The 13,083-nt window shown below is 41.7% G+C and overlaps 2 protein-coding genes across 2 annotated transcripts in view; both read right to left on the bottom strand.

The window, feature by feature from the left end:
- The window catches only part of cog5 (component of oligomeric golgi complex 5), a 77,816-nt gene extending 73,583 nt beyond the window's left edge, over window positions 1–4,233 (bottom strand). Inside the window, exons 1-4 of the mRNA XM_039601266.1 lie at window positions 4,160–4,233; window positions 3,679–3,818; window positions 2,136–2,193; window positions 1,618–1,672 (exon numbers count right to left, since the gene is read on the bottom strand). Of these exons, the coding sequence (XP_039457200.1) occupies window positions 1,618–1,672; window positions 2,136–2,193; window positions 3,679–3,818; window positions 4,160–4,205 (299 nt within the window). The 5' untranslated portion in view covers window positions 4,206–4,233. The remainder of the gene's footprint in view (window positions 1–1,617; window positions 1,673–2,135; window positions 2,194–3,678; window positions 3,819–4,159) is intronic.
- A 5,963-nt stretch (window positions 4,234–10,196) lies between these two features.
- The window catches only part of tmtc1 (transmembrane O-mannosyltransferase targeting cadherins 1), an 83,169-nt gene continuing 80,282 nt past the window's right edge, over window positions 10,197–13,083 (bottom strand). Inside the window, 1 exon segment of the mRNA XM_039601018.1 lies at window positions 10,197–12,935. Within this exon segment, the coding sequence (XP_039456952.1) occupies window positions 12,810–12,935 (126 nt within the window). The 3' untranslated portion in view covers window positions 10,197–12,809.

The following is a 13,083-nucleotide window of genomic DNA, read 5'->3' as shown; positions in this document are numbered from 1 at the left end:
TCAATGTGAAAGAGTCTTGACTCATTAAAGTGTGTGAAGAAAAAGCTCATCTTTAACTGACGGTGCCCGTCTGTTATCCTCTGCAGCATGACTAAAGCTCTGGTAGCCAATGTTATCCTGAACTGGCTTTCCAGAAGGCCTGTTTGCTCACTCACCTGTAAGCCTCACATGGTCAGAAAAAAACTGAGCTGGCCGTTCTCCAGAATTCTGGTCTTCAATAGGTTCACAGTAGGTGGTCCTACCCATCAGAAGTCAAGGCACTGGGCATATTGTGCATGGCGTGGTCCATAGTACCGACTGTCGACCTCATGGACACAGATAATGTCCCTTATGAGCAGTGAGAGGATTTCAGCTGCTGGGTCAAGAGGTAGTATTTTGGCAGCAGTGGCTATGAGATGAGGCTGATGAGTAGCGGCCTCTGGTGTGGGAATTTCCTCTCTATTACTGCTTCGCTGAGTGAAAGGGTTAAATGCAGAGAGGAATTTCCCCACGGGGATCAATAAAGTATACATTATTATTGTTATTGGGAATCGAGCTACACTCAACAAGTGTTGGTAGACCAAGGGATACACAACCATCTACAGCTTGTATTATGAAGCCAATGGCCCTTCTTCCACACACATTTTCTTTTGTTAAGGACTTCCTCTGGGACACACACTGACTAAACACACCTTTGAACTTTGCCTTCCCCACAGACCTCTGTGCAGCTGGATGTTGTAATAGGAGAGTTCTTCCTGGTTTGCTCCCCACCTTGCTCCTCCTCTGAAATCCAAGACCGTCGTGTCATCCATGGAGGTGGACCGTTAGGAAGAGCCGGCATGCAAAGAGCACTCAGAACAGCGCATAACAGTGTTGCAGTCTCTAGCTTTGTGGTTCGTAGACATGCAGCATTTTTAATAAATGGAATGCTTTTTGAGGAAACTTTTAAAGAGTGTGGTTTCTTATGAATGGGACAATCCTTGTTTGGATCCATACCAGGCTTCATGGCTACAGTCTCAGTCTTACTACAGAGTGTCAGAGAGAGTCAGGGGTGTCATGTTGGAGCGTCTTCATCAGTGTACTGTCATGACACAGCAGGGAATAAAGGAAGGCCGGGGACCACGACTTCACTTTTACCACCATCACTGTCTGTAGCAGCTTCTGACACCTATGCTGCAGATAGAGCAGCTTCAGGTTTGCCTCCTTCCTTAAGCGCATTAAGAGTTGCATCTTTCAACCTCCGAGTCTATTTGACGTCTGGCAAATTCTGCTCTGATGGGAGACGATTTTGCTTCTGCTGGCTTGTATGAGATTTGCAGGAATGACATTGACTTTGCAGTCTCACCTTTAGAATTGATGCTTGACATGTTACCAGCTCACAAAGACCTAGAGTGTATCCGGTTCACTGTGATGCTCTGGATGTTTAGTCTTTTCACTCTATTGATCTCACCACTACACTTTTTTAGTTCATTGTTTATTTTGTTCACAGACCACATTAGATGTCCAGTTACAAAAATCCAAAGGCAGTAAAAGGAAAACAGTGGGTGAATGTGAAGAACTAAGCCAAACATATCTACATATGTCATGTTAACATCAACAGTATATAGACTGGCTAAAGTCAGAGGCAAACACATTTACCTGTCAACAGCTGCCTGTAGAGCACTAATCCTTGTCTGCATCATCTGAAGGACGCCTGAAAACAACATAATTTTACTCCTTCAGGATATTTTGAACTTGGAATAAGTCTGGTAGCAAAGTAGCTCCAAGTACTATTAGATCTCTCCTGTGGTAAACTGCAGGAACTGCAAGCATCTGAAAAGCCCATTAAGAATGTACTCCTTTAGTACCCATCCATCCTCTTAATGATCAAAGTTCAGGTTCATTTGAAAAGTCTAAGTGTAATATTAAAGCAGATGTGGTTTTACGGTGTAATAACAGTAATTAATTCCTTCCTAAGTACCAGCAGTTCTAAAAAATAGCCACCGTTCACAGCTGATCAAATGTTGACTGTAGTGGAACTAATCAAAGCATGGCATTTGTTCGGTATAGTGATTCACACGGTGAAGCCTAAAAGTGTTAAAAATCAATTTAAGTCAATAAAAGAAGTTGACAGATCTGACTTTATGAGAGTAGCTTGTGGAAAAGTGGCAATTTACCTTCCAGAGACTCTATCCCAGTAGCCTGAGCAAGTAAGTCTTCATGTCTGGCCACAACCTGGAAAATATAAACATAAATATAAGAAGACTGCACATGTTATGGTAACTGTTTGTACTTTATATAATATATTAATGTTTGATTTAAGTTGCTTTTAGTCACATTTTATATATTCACATTACAAGTAACGCATTACTGTAATCTGATTACTTTTTTCAAGTAGTTCGAGTAAAGTAAGGGATTACTATTGCAAAAAGGTAATTAGATTACCGTTACTTTCCCATAAGCACGCTGCATTACTAAAACCGTGATTTTTTTTGTGAGTGTCTCATGACAATGACGTAAGCGAGTGCGACGTTCGTGGCAACAGCTGTGTGCAGATCAAAAACAGATAATATAACGAGTGCGGGAGAGCGTATGACAGTGCAGCGTTTAAAGCGTGGAAGTACTGACCTTACTTTGAGTTTGATTCCGCAAAAAGTAACAAAAACATTAGCGTCTGCTGTTCACTGCGTGGGAAGAAAACATCTTTTTACAGTGAAAAACCCCTAAACTTCCAAGCAAGCACCGAGTGCGCTGCCAGGGAATGAGAAATTCACAGACAAACTCGCGGATTCTTCCACTGACCGCTGCGACACACCTGCACCAGGGCAAACATCCGCCTGCTATACAGGTGAAAATAGAGCAACAGGACCGCTGAGTCTTTGATTTTATTTTCTGCTGTGTTTTACTTGCATCTATTTGAAAGACTGAGTGTAAACACAAAAACCTATTTTATTTTATGTGCGGGAATGTGCAGAAAATAGGTTTAAATGTTAAACAAATTTCTTCGAGTCAGGGAATGTTGCATATAATTTAAGTTTGCTTGATGCACAAAGTTAAAAGATTAAAACTAAAAAAAAATATTTTAAAAAGAGACTTTTCCATTTGATTACATTTTATATGATGGATTATGCAGAAAAAGTAGAATTGGGCTGAAAGATCTATCGCTTTATCACCTATTCAGGCTGTAAATCATGTTTTTAAAAAGTAACTAAGTAACCAAGTAACTAAGTAACTAATTACTTTTGAAAATAAGTAATCAGTAAAGTAACGGGATTATTTTGGGGGGGGAAGTAATCAGTAATTAGTTACTGATTACTTTTTTCAAGTAACTTGACCAACACTGGTTATTTGATTCTAACTTTCAGTACTTCTAAAGTGGCTAAAATTTCAGTGGACTACCTTAATGTTGGTATTTGTTGTTAAAAAACACAATAGTAAATTTTGAATGGCTTAAATTTTGTTGTGACATCCAGCATCTTGCCCAAAAATACTTTGGCAATCATGTTTTGCATTCGTCAACATCCTACAGGTCAGCTCATGATAGATCCAGCGCTTGTCCTGAGCTGTCACACTGATACAGACATTTAAACTTACACTGGGTTCATCTATTTGGATCTGCTTAGTTTTCTCACAGTAATTTGGGAATGCTGGTTATTACTGAAAGTTTATAAATTGGTGCATTCTGAGGGAAACAGTGGCACAGGTGTGCTGGATTTGTACCTGGGTGTGTAGCTCCTTGTCCAGCTGACTGATGCCTTGTGCCAGCTTGGCCAGCTGTTCAGCGATTACAGCATGGTGAATGGCCTGAGCGGTGTATGTCTTCACATCAAAGTCCTTTTCTAGGAAATCAGCATAGCACTCTGCAAACACAGCAGTCAGTTTTCAAGCCATTAACTCTCCCAGTTTCACATATTAGACAGCCAGCACATAATCAGACACGTCACTGTCTAATTATACAATTAGCGACTTGATGGGTACCAATGTGGTTTCTACTTTTTTTTGTCACAAATACTAATTTAGCCAAATAAATTGTCCAAACAATGAAAACCGGGTTATTAATGTTAATGTCGCTTCTTCACTGGCTAAAGGATTTTTTACAGTCCTGCGAGACTCTCGCAGCTTTTGATAAAATGCCTTCAAACTATCGACGATCGTATTTAAAGTCGATGCACCGAGTCTGCCATGATAAAACTCATTTTACCATCCTTCAAAAGTGAATTCGTGGAAGCTTCTCTACCGTCCTCCATCTTGACAGTTCCGTGTGTGACGTGGGTGTGACGGAGTCCGGAAGCTACATGAATCTTAAAGGGCCACACAAACATCAAAGAACTCCCCGCAAAGGGTGCCAAAACGTCTCTATCGCCCCCTGGTGTCTGGCTGCAGTATAGGTCATAAACCCCGTCTCCTTCATGTTAGCGGATAAGTTCCCCTCAAATACATTTTTTCCCAAAGAAAAAAAAATCTGCCATTATTAGCACTTCTTATCTTGCTGATTTTTGTTCAAGGAGTTTCCTTTCTCATAAGTGTAATTCTATTCATTCTAATAATTCTGAATGGCGTTAAATTGGTGTGCAACGTCACATAACTAAGATGAGCAGTCGTCAGTTAATCTGTGCACATGAGTGATTTTACCCTGATTAAAGAAATCACCGTGAACCTGAATGTTGATTAAAGTCGTGCAGACATTAGATCTGCTGCTCTGACTGAACTGAAGGATGTTGGGACCTGCAGCTGAAGATGAGGCACTAAAACGGTTTATATAAGAAACTGAGAAAAGTCACCAGGCTGCTCAGTCACTAACCAACATTACAGTTACTGTACAATTATTACTACTGTACTGTACTCTTAGTCTGTAATGCACGTGCATTGGGGGGTGAGCTCGAAGTGCCCGAAGTGCCCTTTTCTTTATTTTTTATGTGGGCGTGTGGACTCCTGCCTGTACCCCTCAACAATAGCATTTAACTATTAATCACAGTTTTGCTAAATCAAAAGGATCTGGCTTGCATCAGTCACATGATGACCATTAACCAATGATCGTCCTTGATAGCAGAGCGCCCCGGTTACGAGCTGGGAACGAGCTCACAAAAAGCATGTGCATATTTTGCCTCCTGGGTGGTGCGGAGCTGTAGGGAAAACACATAAATTGACTGATTGTCTTTATATAGCGCTTTTCGAGACCCTAAAAGCGCTTTACAATTCCACTATTCATTCACTCTCACATTCACACACTGGTGGAGGCAGCTACAGTTGTAGCCACAGCTGCCCTGGGGCAGACTGACAGAAGCGAGGCTGCCATATCGCGCCATCGGCCCCTCTGGCCAACACCAGTAGGCGGTAGGTGAAGTGTCTTGCCCAAGGACACAACGACCAAGACAGACAGAGCTGGGGATCGAGCCGGCAACCTTCCGGTTACAAGATGAGCTTCCCAACCCCCTGACTGATGCAACAGAAACCAGTGTACAGTGTAGTCTACAGCACACAGGAGTCTTAGTTTATTATGTACACGTTGGTAAATTGTCTTGTGGCAACTGACGAATTGAAACATCAGGAGGACTGAGGATCATTCCAGGACAGCCAGAGAGAAATCCCCCTCAGACTTCAACCACAACATGGACAAAACCCAACACTTTATGATCAATGTGATAGCAACCTTTGTTTTGTGTAATGTTAAAAGTACTGCACAGAGACTCTGAACATCTTGCATCTTGAACATAATGTTGCTATTTTCAGTCCTGTAGAAATTATGTACTTAAAATGCAAATGATGTTGTCTGGTTACCCTGGTATGAATGCCACTGAATTACTTTACAATAAACAGAAACTATTGGCAAAACAGTGCACGAACAAACTCCAGAATAAAGTTAAGTGAAGCTGGGCAGCACAGTGATGCAGTGGTTTGCACTGCTGTCTCACAGGATTTCTTTTCTGTGTAGAGTTTGCATGTTCTCCCTGAGTTCCTCCCACAGTCCAAAGACATGCAGTTAGTGGACTTAGGTTTTCCCATGAATCTAAACTGGCCACAGGTATGAGTGTAAGTATAAATGTGTTCTGTTTCTACATGATAGACTGGTGACCTGTTCACTGTGTACTCTGCCTCTTGACCTAAGTCAGCTGGGATAGGCTCTAGCCCCCCCTGTGACCCTGATGTGGACGGCTGGTTGTATTTACCTCATTTTAGTGAGTCAGTCGTGATCAATCCATCAGCAGATACCTTCAAAATTGAAGCAGTAGGGGGCATGTTCGCAGTCATGTCCTCTGTCTGTCTGTCTGTCTGTCTGTCTGTCTGTGTGTGTGTGTGTGTGTGTGTGTGTGTGTGTGTGTGTGTGTGTGTGTGTGTGTGTGTGTGTGTGTGTGTGTGTGTTCCTGTCTAGCTATCTTTGTGAGGACCGAAATCTGCATTCTACTATACTTGTGAGAACCAGCAGTCACTTGTGAGGACACACAACCTGGTCCTCACATTTTTTGAAGGCATTTAAAGGCATTTTTAAGGCTCAAAATGTGGTTTTAGTGTCAGGGTTACAATTAGGTTATGGTTAGGTTTAGGGTTAGGCATTCATTTTTGATGGTTAGGGTTAGGGCAGTGGTTCCCAAAGTGTGGGGCCCGCCCCCTAGGGGGGGCGCAGAGCTATTGCAGGGGGGGCGCAGCATGAAAAGGGAAAAAAAACAAAAACAAAAACAACGCTTGGACACTGCTAGCACGGGGCGCCCACACAAACGCAAAGCAGGAGATGAGGCATCGCTGAATATGTTTCCAAACCAACTTCATTCTAAGCCAAAGACTAGAAAATATGGTGAAGCATATCTTCCCTTTGGCTTCACCTGCACAAGTGCTGAGGTAGGTCTCCCTGCAGAATTAGTTTTCCCTGCATCGGGAGCAGCGCTGGGCTGTTCAAATCACGGACAAACAGTATCCCACAGTTGTTTATGTTTTTGAACCCATTTTGTAGAGGTTTTTTGAAAATGTATTGATAGCAATGTTGAACATTATTACACAGGAAAAAAACAACTACATGTAAAATAATTACACCGTGATGCCTCTGCCTTTCTAAATGCAGGGACAGTAATGGCCTGTATATGTAAGCCTGTAAAACCTGCAGATAGAGAGAAAATACTGTTACTGTTAATCTGACTATCTGCCATTCTGCAATTCATCTCATGTAAACAATAACGTGGCGCACAGTGTGACGTGAAAAAGGCACATACCTTTGACATTGCGTGACAAACTCTGTGTTCCTTGTCCACACGTAAACGCAAAAAAAAGGAGTTTTAAAAAATCTCCGTTCTCGGTGATTCGATACGCCGTTTACATGTGGCCGATACAGCTGCGCGTTCAAAAATACCCGTGTAGGTGCGGACGGAGCGTAAAAGAGTTGGTAGTTTATTTTCTTACTACCTGTAATTTATTGCAGATTATTTGTATTTGCTTAATTGTTTAATAAATGTTTGAGGTGTGAAATAAACCGCAATGGAGCAAAATATGGGTGTGTGTGGTTGAAGGATGTGTTTGTGCGTGTGCGTGTGTGCGTGTGTGCGCGTGCGCGTGCACGCTGGGAGGGGGGGCGCGAACATTTTTCTTGTTAAACAAGGGGGGCCCAGCAAAAAAAGTTTGGGAACCACTGGGTTAGGGTAAGGGGCAAGGGAAACCATTATGTCAGAGAGTGAGTGAGTGAGTGAGTGAGAGAGTGTGTGTGTGTGTGTGTGTGTGTGGTGCAACGGATCACAAATCTCACGGTTCGGATTGGATCACGGTTTTAAGTCATGGATCAATTTTCGGATCAGCAAAAAAAGAAATACTTATTGAAGTAGTCAAAGGAGTTTGCAAAGAACTTATTGAAGTATTTTTTGCCTGTTAAAAACATTAAACTCAAGACTCATTAACGCAATTATATAAAACAAATTATGGTACAATATAGGGCTTTGCAACTACCACTCAATTCAATTCAATTTTATTTATAAAGCGTCAAATCACAACAACAGTCTCCTCAAGGCGCTTTATATTTTAAGGTAGACCCTACAATAATACACACTCCTCATTATATCGCACTCCGCTGTGATATAATGAGCGGTCACGTAGCTTTCCGTTGCCCTGGAGCTCCACCCATTTGTAGTTGGGGCAAACGAAGATGCCTGGGACAGTTCAGCCATAACTTTAAACTTTTCCTGCTCATACATGCTTGGAACGATCTTGCCATTAAAGTGGACGCGCAACGGGATATCATAGCGGGGCTCAAGCACGTTCATCATACTTTAAACCCCTTGTTTTGCGCAACGGAATACGGCCTCCCGCCTGCAGCTAAACACCTCAATAGCTTTTGTAATAGCTTTAGCCCGGTCGGATTGGGCAGCAAAGGGCTGCTTAAATACCGCAAACTCCTCTGCTCCTCCACTTGGACCGCTAGCGCTGGCCATAACTATCGTTGGACAGACTGACCACGCGCACCATACATACACACATACTTTTTTCCCTTCTTTTTCGAATCTTCGGATCACGTGCGTGCCGAACCGTGGAGTGGGATCGGTTCGGATTACGGATCAACCGTGATCCGTTGCACAGCTAGTATTTCGGCAGGAGTTTGAGTTGTAGCTTACTAAAACAATGCAGAGAAAGTGCTAAATTAGGCGGGGTTTTCTGTGGGTTTTTTTTGTTATTGTTTAATGCCTTTTCAGATTTTAACATAAGACTGAGGACAATATAAATAAACTCATTTGCTCATAGGGGGTCATATGATTGTTGGGCTTCTCTGTATGTATTATTGTAGGGTCTACCTTAAAGTATAAAGTGCTTTGAGGTGACGTCGATCATATGACCCCCTATGAATTCAATTTTATTTATATAGCGCCAAATCACAACAACAGTCGCCTCAAGGCGCTTTATATTGTACAGTAGAACGTACAATAATAATAATATGTATTATATACATACATAATATACTATGAGCAAGCACTTTGGCGACAGTGGGAAGGAAAAACTCCCTTTTAACAGGAAGAAACCTCTGGCAGAACCAGGCTCTGGGAGGGGCGGGGCCATCTGCTGCGACTGGTTGGAGTGAGAGAAGGAATCATAGTTCTTTACACTTCAAACCCTGAGGCTTCCATTCCCCCTCCGCTAGATTTAATCAGTAGTTTTGGTTCATTGTCAGGCTACAGCATAAATTGGACAAAAAGTAAACTGATGCCTCTGCTACAAATTGTTCGACGGGGTATTTCTTCAGACAACTCCTTTTAATGTTATCTCTGATAAATGTATTAGCTTGGGCCTTGTGGTAACAAATAAACTGAATCAGATGTTAAACCACAACTGTGAAAGAAAAATGGAACAATTGGAAAGAAATACAGAATTTGCAAATATCTTGCCTATCTCAGCGGTGGCTCGCATCAACGTGGTTACTCTCCGGGGGTTCATTTTCAGTTCCAGTAAGCATTCCTTGAGGCGGCTGAACTCTGTCTTTTCTTATTTTATTTGGTTGGGGAGGATTCCCATAACCTCCAGGAAACATTTAAATAAAGGCAGTAGGGAAGTCTGTTTTAGGCACACCCAGTGTAATTTATATTATCCGGTGGCACATTTGAACATTTTATCTTTCTGGTGTTGTAGCGTTCCTGGCACTAACCTGGAAGAGTAAAAAAGTGCTATATAACAAAGAGCCCATAAAGTTCCTTGGGAACACACTTTGGTGTGGGCTACTGAGAATATTTCATGTTTTTTTTCTTAGACATTTAAAAGAAGAACAACTCCAAACACCATTTAATAAAAGATATATTTTATTTTCTTGGTGCAACCCAGTCACTGCACTAGTCACTTCACTTTCATCTCATGCCACAATAAAATTCACTCGACAGAATCAATAAAACCACAACGATCAGCCAAACAGCATTCCTCAGAGGTTATGTTGCACATGAACCCATAAGTTGGAGCTCCACACAGGAGCCGACACATTAGCTTATTCTACTTGCTGAAGACTTGTGACGTCAGGCTGTTTATTCTAGCTTCTGCCATAAGTGGAGATCAGATAAATATGGTTTAGGTAATCTAGAGAGGAAGCAGCTGTTACCAGAATAATAAGATTTTAAGAGAGCTTTACACATATTTTCACTTAAATATCCCAACAGAGTGGGATCCAAATGAATCTGTCCTTACTTCCCATTGGTTTATACAAATATAAACTTAAGGGGTCCACTTACTTCGCAGATCTTTAAATAATCTTCTTTAGTTAATATAGTTTTTGTGTTTTTGTGTGAGTTTTTGTGTCAAGCTGGGACTGGCCTCTTCCTCTGTGGCCCCTCTGCTTTGGGGTGTGCCCCAGGGATCTATCCTTGGGCCATTATTTTTCTCGCTCTACTTACTCCCCCTTGGTGCGATTTTTCGTAAACACGGAGTGTCATTTCATTTGTATGCCGATGACTGTCAGCTTTATTTACCTTTTAGTCATTTGGATACCTCCCCTTGTCAATCACTGCTTGACTGTCTTAGCGATATTAAATTATGGATGGCAAATAATTTTTTGAATTTTAATGGTCGCAAAACGGAAGCAATTTTATATGGCCCGCATCGTTCTATTGATACCCCAGATGTTGATTTTGGTGATTTGACCTCTCATCTGAAAAGTTCAATCACTAATCTTGGTGTTAAACTTGATTCCGTGCTTTTGAAGGTCATGTAAATGGGGTGGTAAAATCAGCTTTTTATCACCTCAGACGCCTGTCGAAGGTTAAGCCTTTCCTATCCAAACCCAATTTGGAAACTCTTATTCATGCTTTTATCACCTCACGTCTGGACTATTGTAATTCCCTTTTAATAGGGGGTTGGGTCGGGCACCTTGTCACGCCTGCAGTTAGTGCAAAATGTGGCAGCACGATTTTTAACCGGTAGTAGGAAATTCGACCACATCACTCCGGTTCTGGCTTCCTTGCATTGGCTTCCCATTGAATTTAGGGTTCGTTTTAAAGTCCTTTTATTGGTTTTTAAATCTTTAAATGGTCTGGCTCCTGTCTACTTATCTGATTTGCTGAAGCCACATGTTCCTCCTCGCTCGCTCCGTTCAGCTGAGCAGCTGTTGCTGTCGGTCCCTAAGTCGCGGCTGAAATGCAGAGGAGACCGAGCTTTTTCAATTGTGGCTCCGATGCTCTGGAATAACCTTCCCCTCCATATTAGACAAGTGTCATCAGTGCAGGTCTTTAAGTCCAGATTGAAAACCTATTTTTATTCCCTGGCTTTTAACTCTGTAGGAAACTGACACCTTATTTATTTTATTGTATGTAATGATTTTATCGTATTTTTAATTTGGTAGTTGTTTTGATCTGTGTTGTTCAGCACTTTGGACTGCCTGGTGTGTTCTTAAAGTGCTATACAAATAAACGATGATGATGATGATGATAGTTACTGATTTAATCATGAGGCCCAAGAATGGAGCTCAAGTATGATAGCGGTGTGCGTTGCTTATCTTAGCTGAAAAAACATCGTAGACAGAGGTAATCTGATGTCTGTAATGAACTTATTTAAATTTTTATTCACCATCTGATGTTTGCTCATTTTCAATTAGAGTTTGGGAAATTTTATTTTCCAAAAATGTAAAGTTAAACGTCTGAGGACAGACAATGCTGCAAACAAGACAGCGTAACACTGCCTGTGTGATTTTTGATGATGGACTCAATGTATCAGAGAATACAATCATATCATTGTTACACTCATACCATTGAACAATGTACAAGGAACCAGTCATACTAAAACTTCCTTCTGCTGCAGAGAGGTTCAGAGTTAGCAGTCTGAAAGTCCCCAGCTGCTGGAGGGCAGGAGCCATAAACTGTAACAGCAGAAATGGGACTACTTTTGTGTCCCGTGGATACAATATCAGAGCATCAAGACACTGTTTCAACAAACAGCTGCTCTGCTGAATTTCAGAGTTGTTCAGAATTAAATGTGCCAGATTGATTCCAAGTCCAAAGCCACATTGTACTACCACTCATTTTAAAATAATAATCAAAAACTTTGCTGAGACGCTTCATTTTGAATTGATAAATAACAACAATCCAAATGAGAGCACGTTCCAAGAGTTTATGTGAGTTGGTTTGCTGTGATACTGACGGAGATGGAAATCATTGCTGGCTGGGATTTGGAATTTTCAGAAGCTGGAAGTTACCAACATCATAAATGTTTGGCTCTGAGGCTTACCAACAGTCAGGTTAGACTTGGTCTTGATTTGAGATTTGTCTTCAATATTAATTCACGCAAAAGCATAAAAATAATCGATACACCTCCGTTTATGGGCATTCATTCACAAAAATGTCTTCGTGTGACGTGTAGGTGTCTTATGTCAGGTTGGGACACGGTTTGTTTGCATGAAACAGTGGACTCTGATGTTCTCCGTGTCCATGAGCTGAAAGATCCCCAAAGCAAACAGGTGACTTCTGAACCTACATCATTTTATTATTGATACCTTAGGGTCAGGAAAATACCTGCCCATTCGTTCCCTTCATTAAATCTGTACACTTTTATTGCATTAATATAAATATGTGAATCATTTTCAAAGGCAGAGCACAGAGCTCAGGAAAATCTCTGATCAAGTGCCTTAAAGAAAATGAAACCCAAATATTGAAAGCAGATGTGCATGTTGAAGAAAAGCTGATGCAGGCTGGTAATGCACAGAGCTCTTACCAGCTTCTCTTTGTATCCTTCAGGAAAGGCTTTGGGCCTGTAGTTGGGGGCCAGTCTCTTTGAAGGTTCACCCTACTTCTTTTCTCTCCTACACGCAGCCCATCATTGTAACAGACTAGGTTTATTCAACAGTCTTAATGGGTGGTGTTTGGGCTCCAGAGCAAGTGTTTGTCCCACTGTGTCATGTCACTGGCACCAGTCTACACAGCCCCTGTCAGTCTCCTCTCCAGTCGGTCCAGCTTGGCTAGGTTTTCCTTCAGAAGTTTGGAACCAGGACTGAGAAGGAGGGCGCGTTGGTAGTACATCCTGGCAGCTGCATAATCTCCCTAAACAAACACACACACACACACACACATTACAAATCTGATTTCACATTAGTCCTGCCTGCTGCCGCTGAGCTCTGCCATTAGGTTGAGGTCATTTTAAGCTGGGTTTAAATCTGCCTGACCTGAATCAAAATCACAGCACAACACG

Source organism: Oreochromis aureus, linkage group 17, assembly GCF_013358895.1.
Source record: "Oreochromis aureus strain Israel breed Guangdong linkage group 17, ZZ_aureus, whole genome shotgun sequence".
NCBI lineage: Eukaryota > Metazoa > Chordata > Actinopteri > Cichliformes > Cichlidae > Oreochromis > Oreochromis aureus.
The sequence above is the reverse complement of the archived record's forward strand: the minus strand, read 5'-3'. Positions and strand labels throughout refer to the sequence as shown.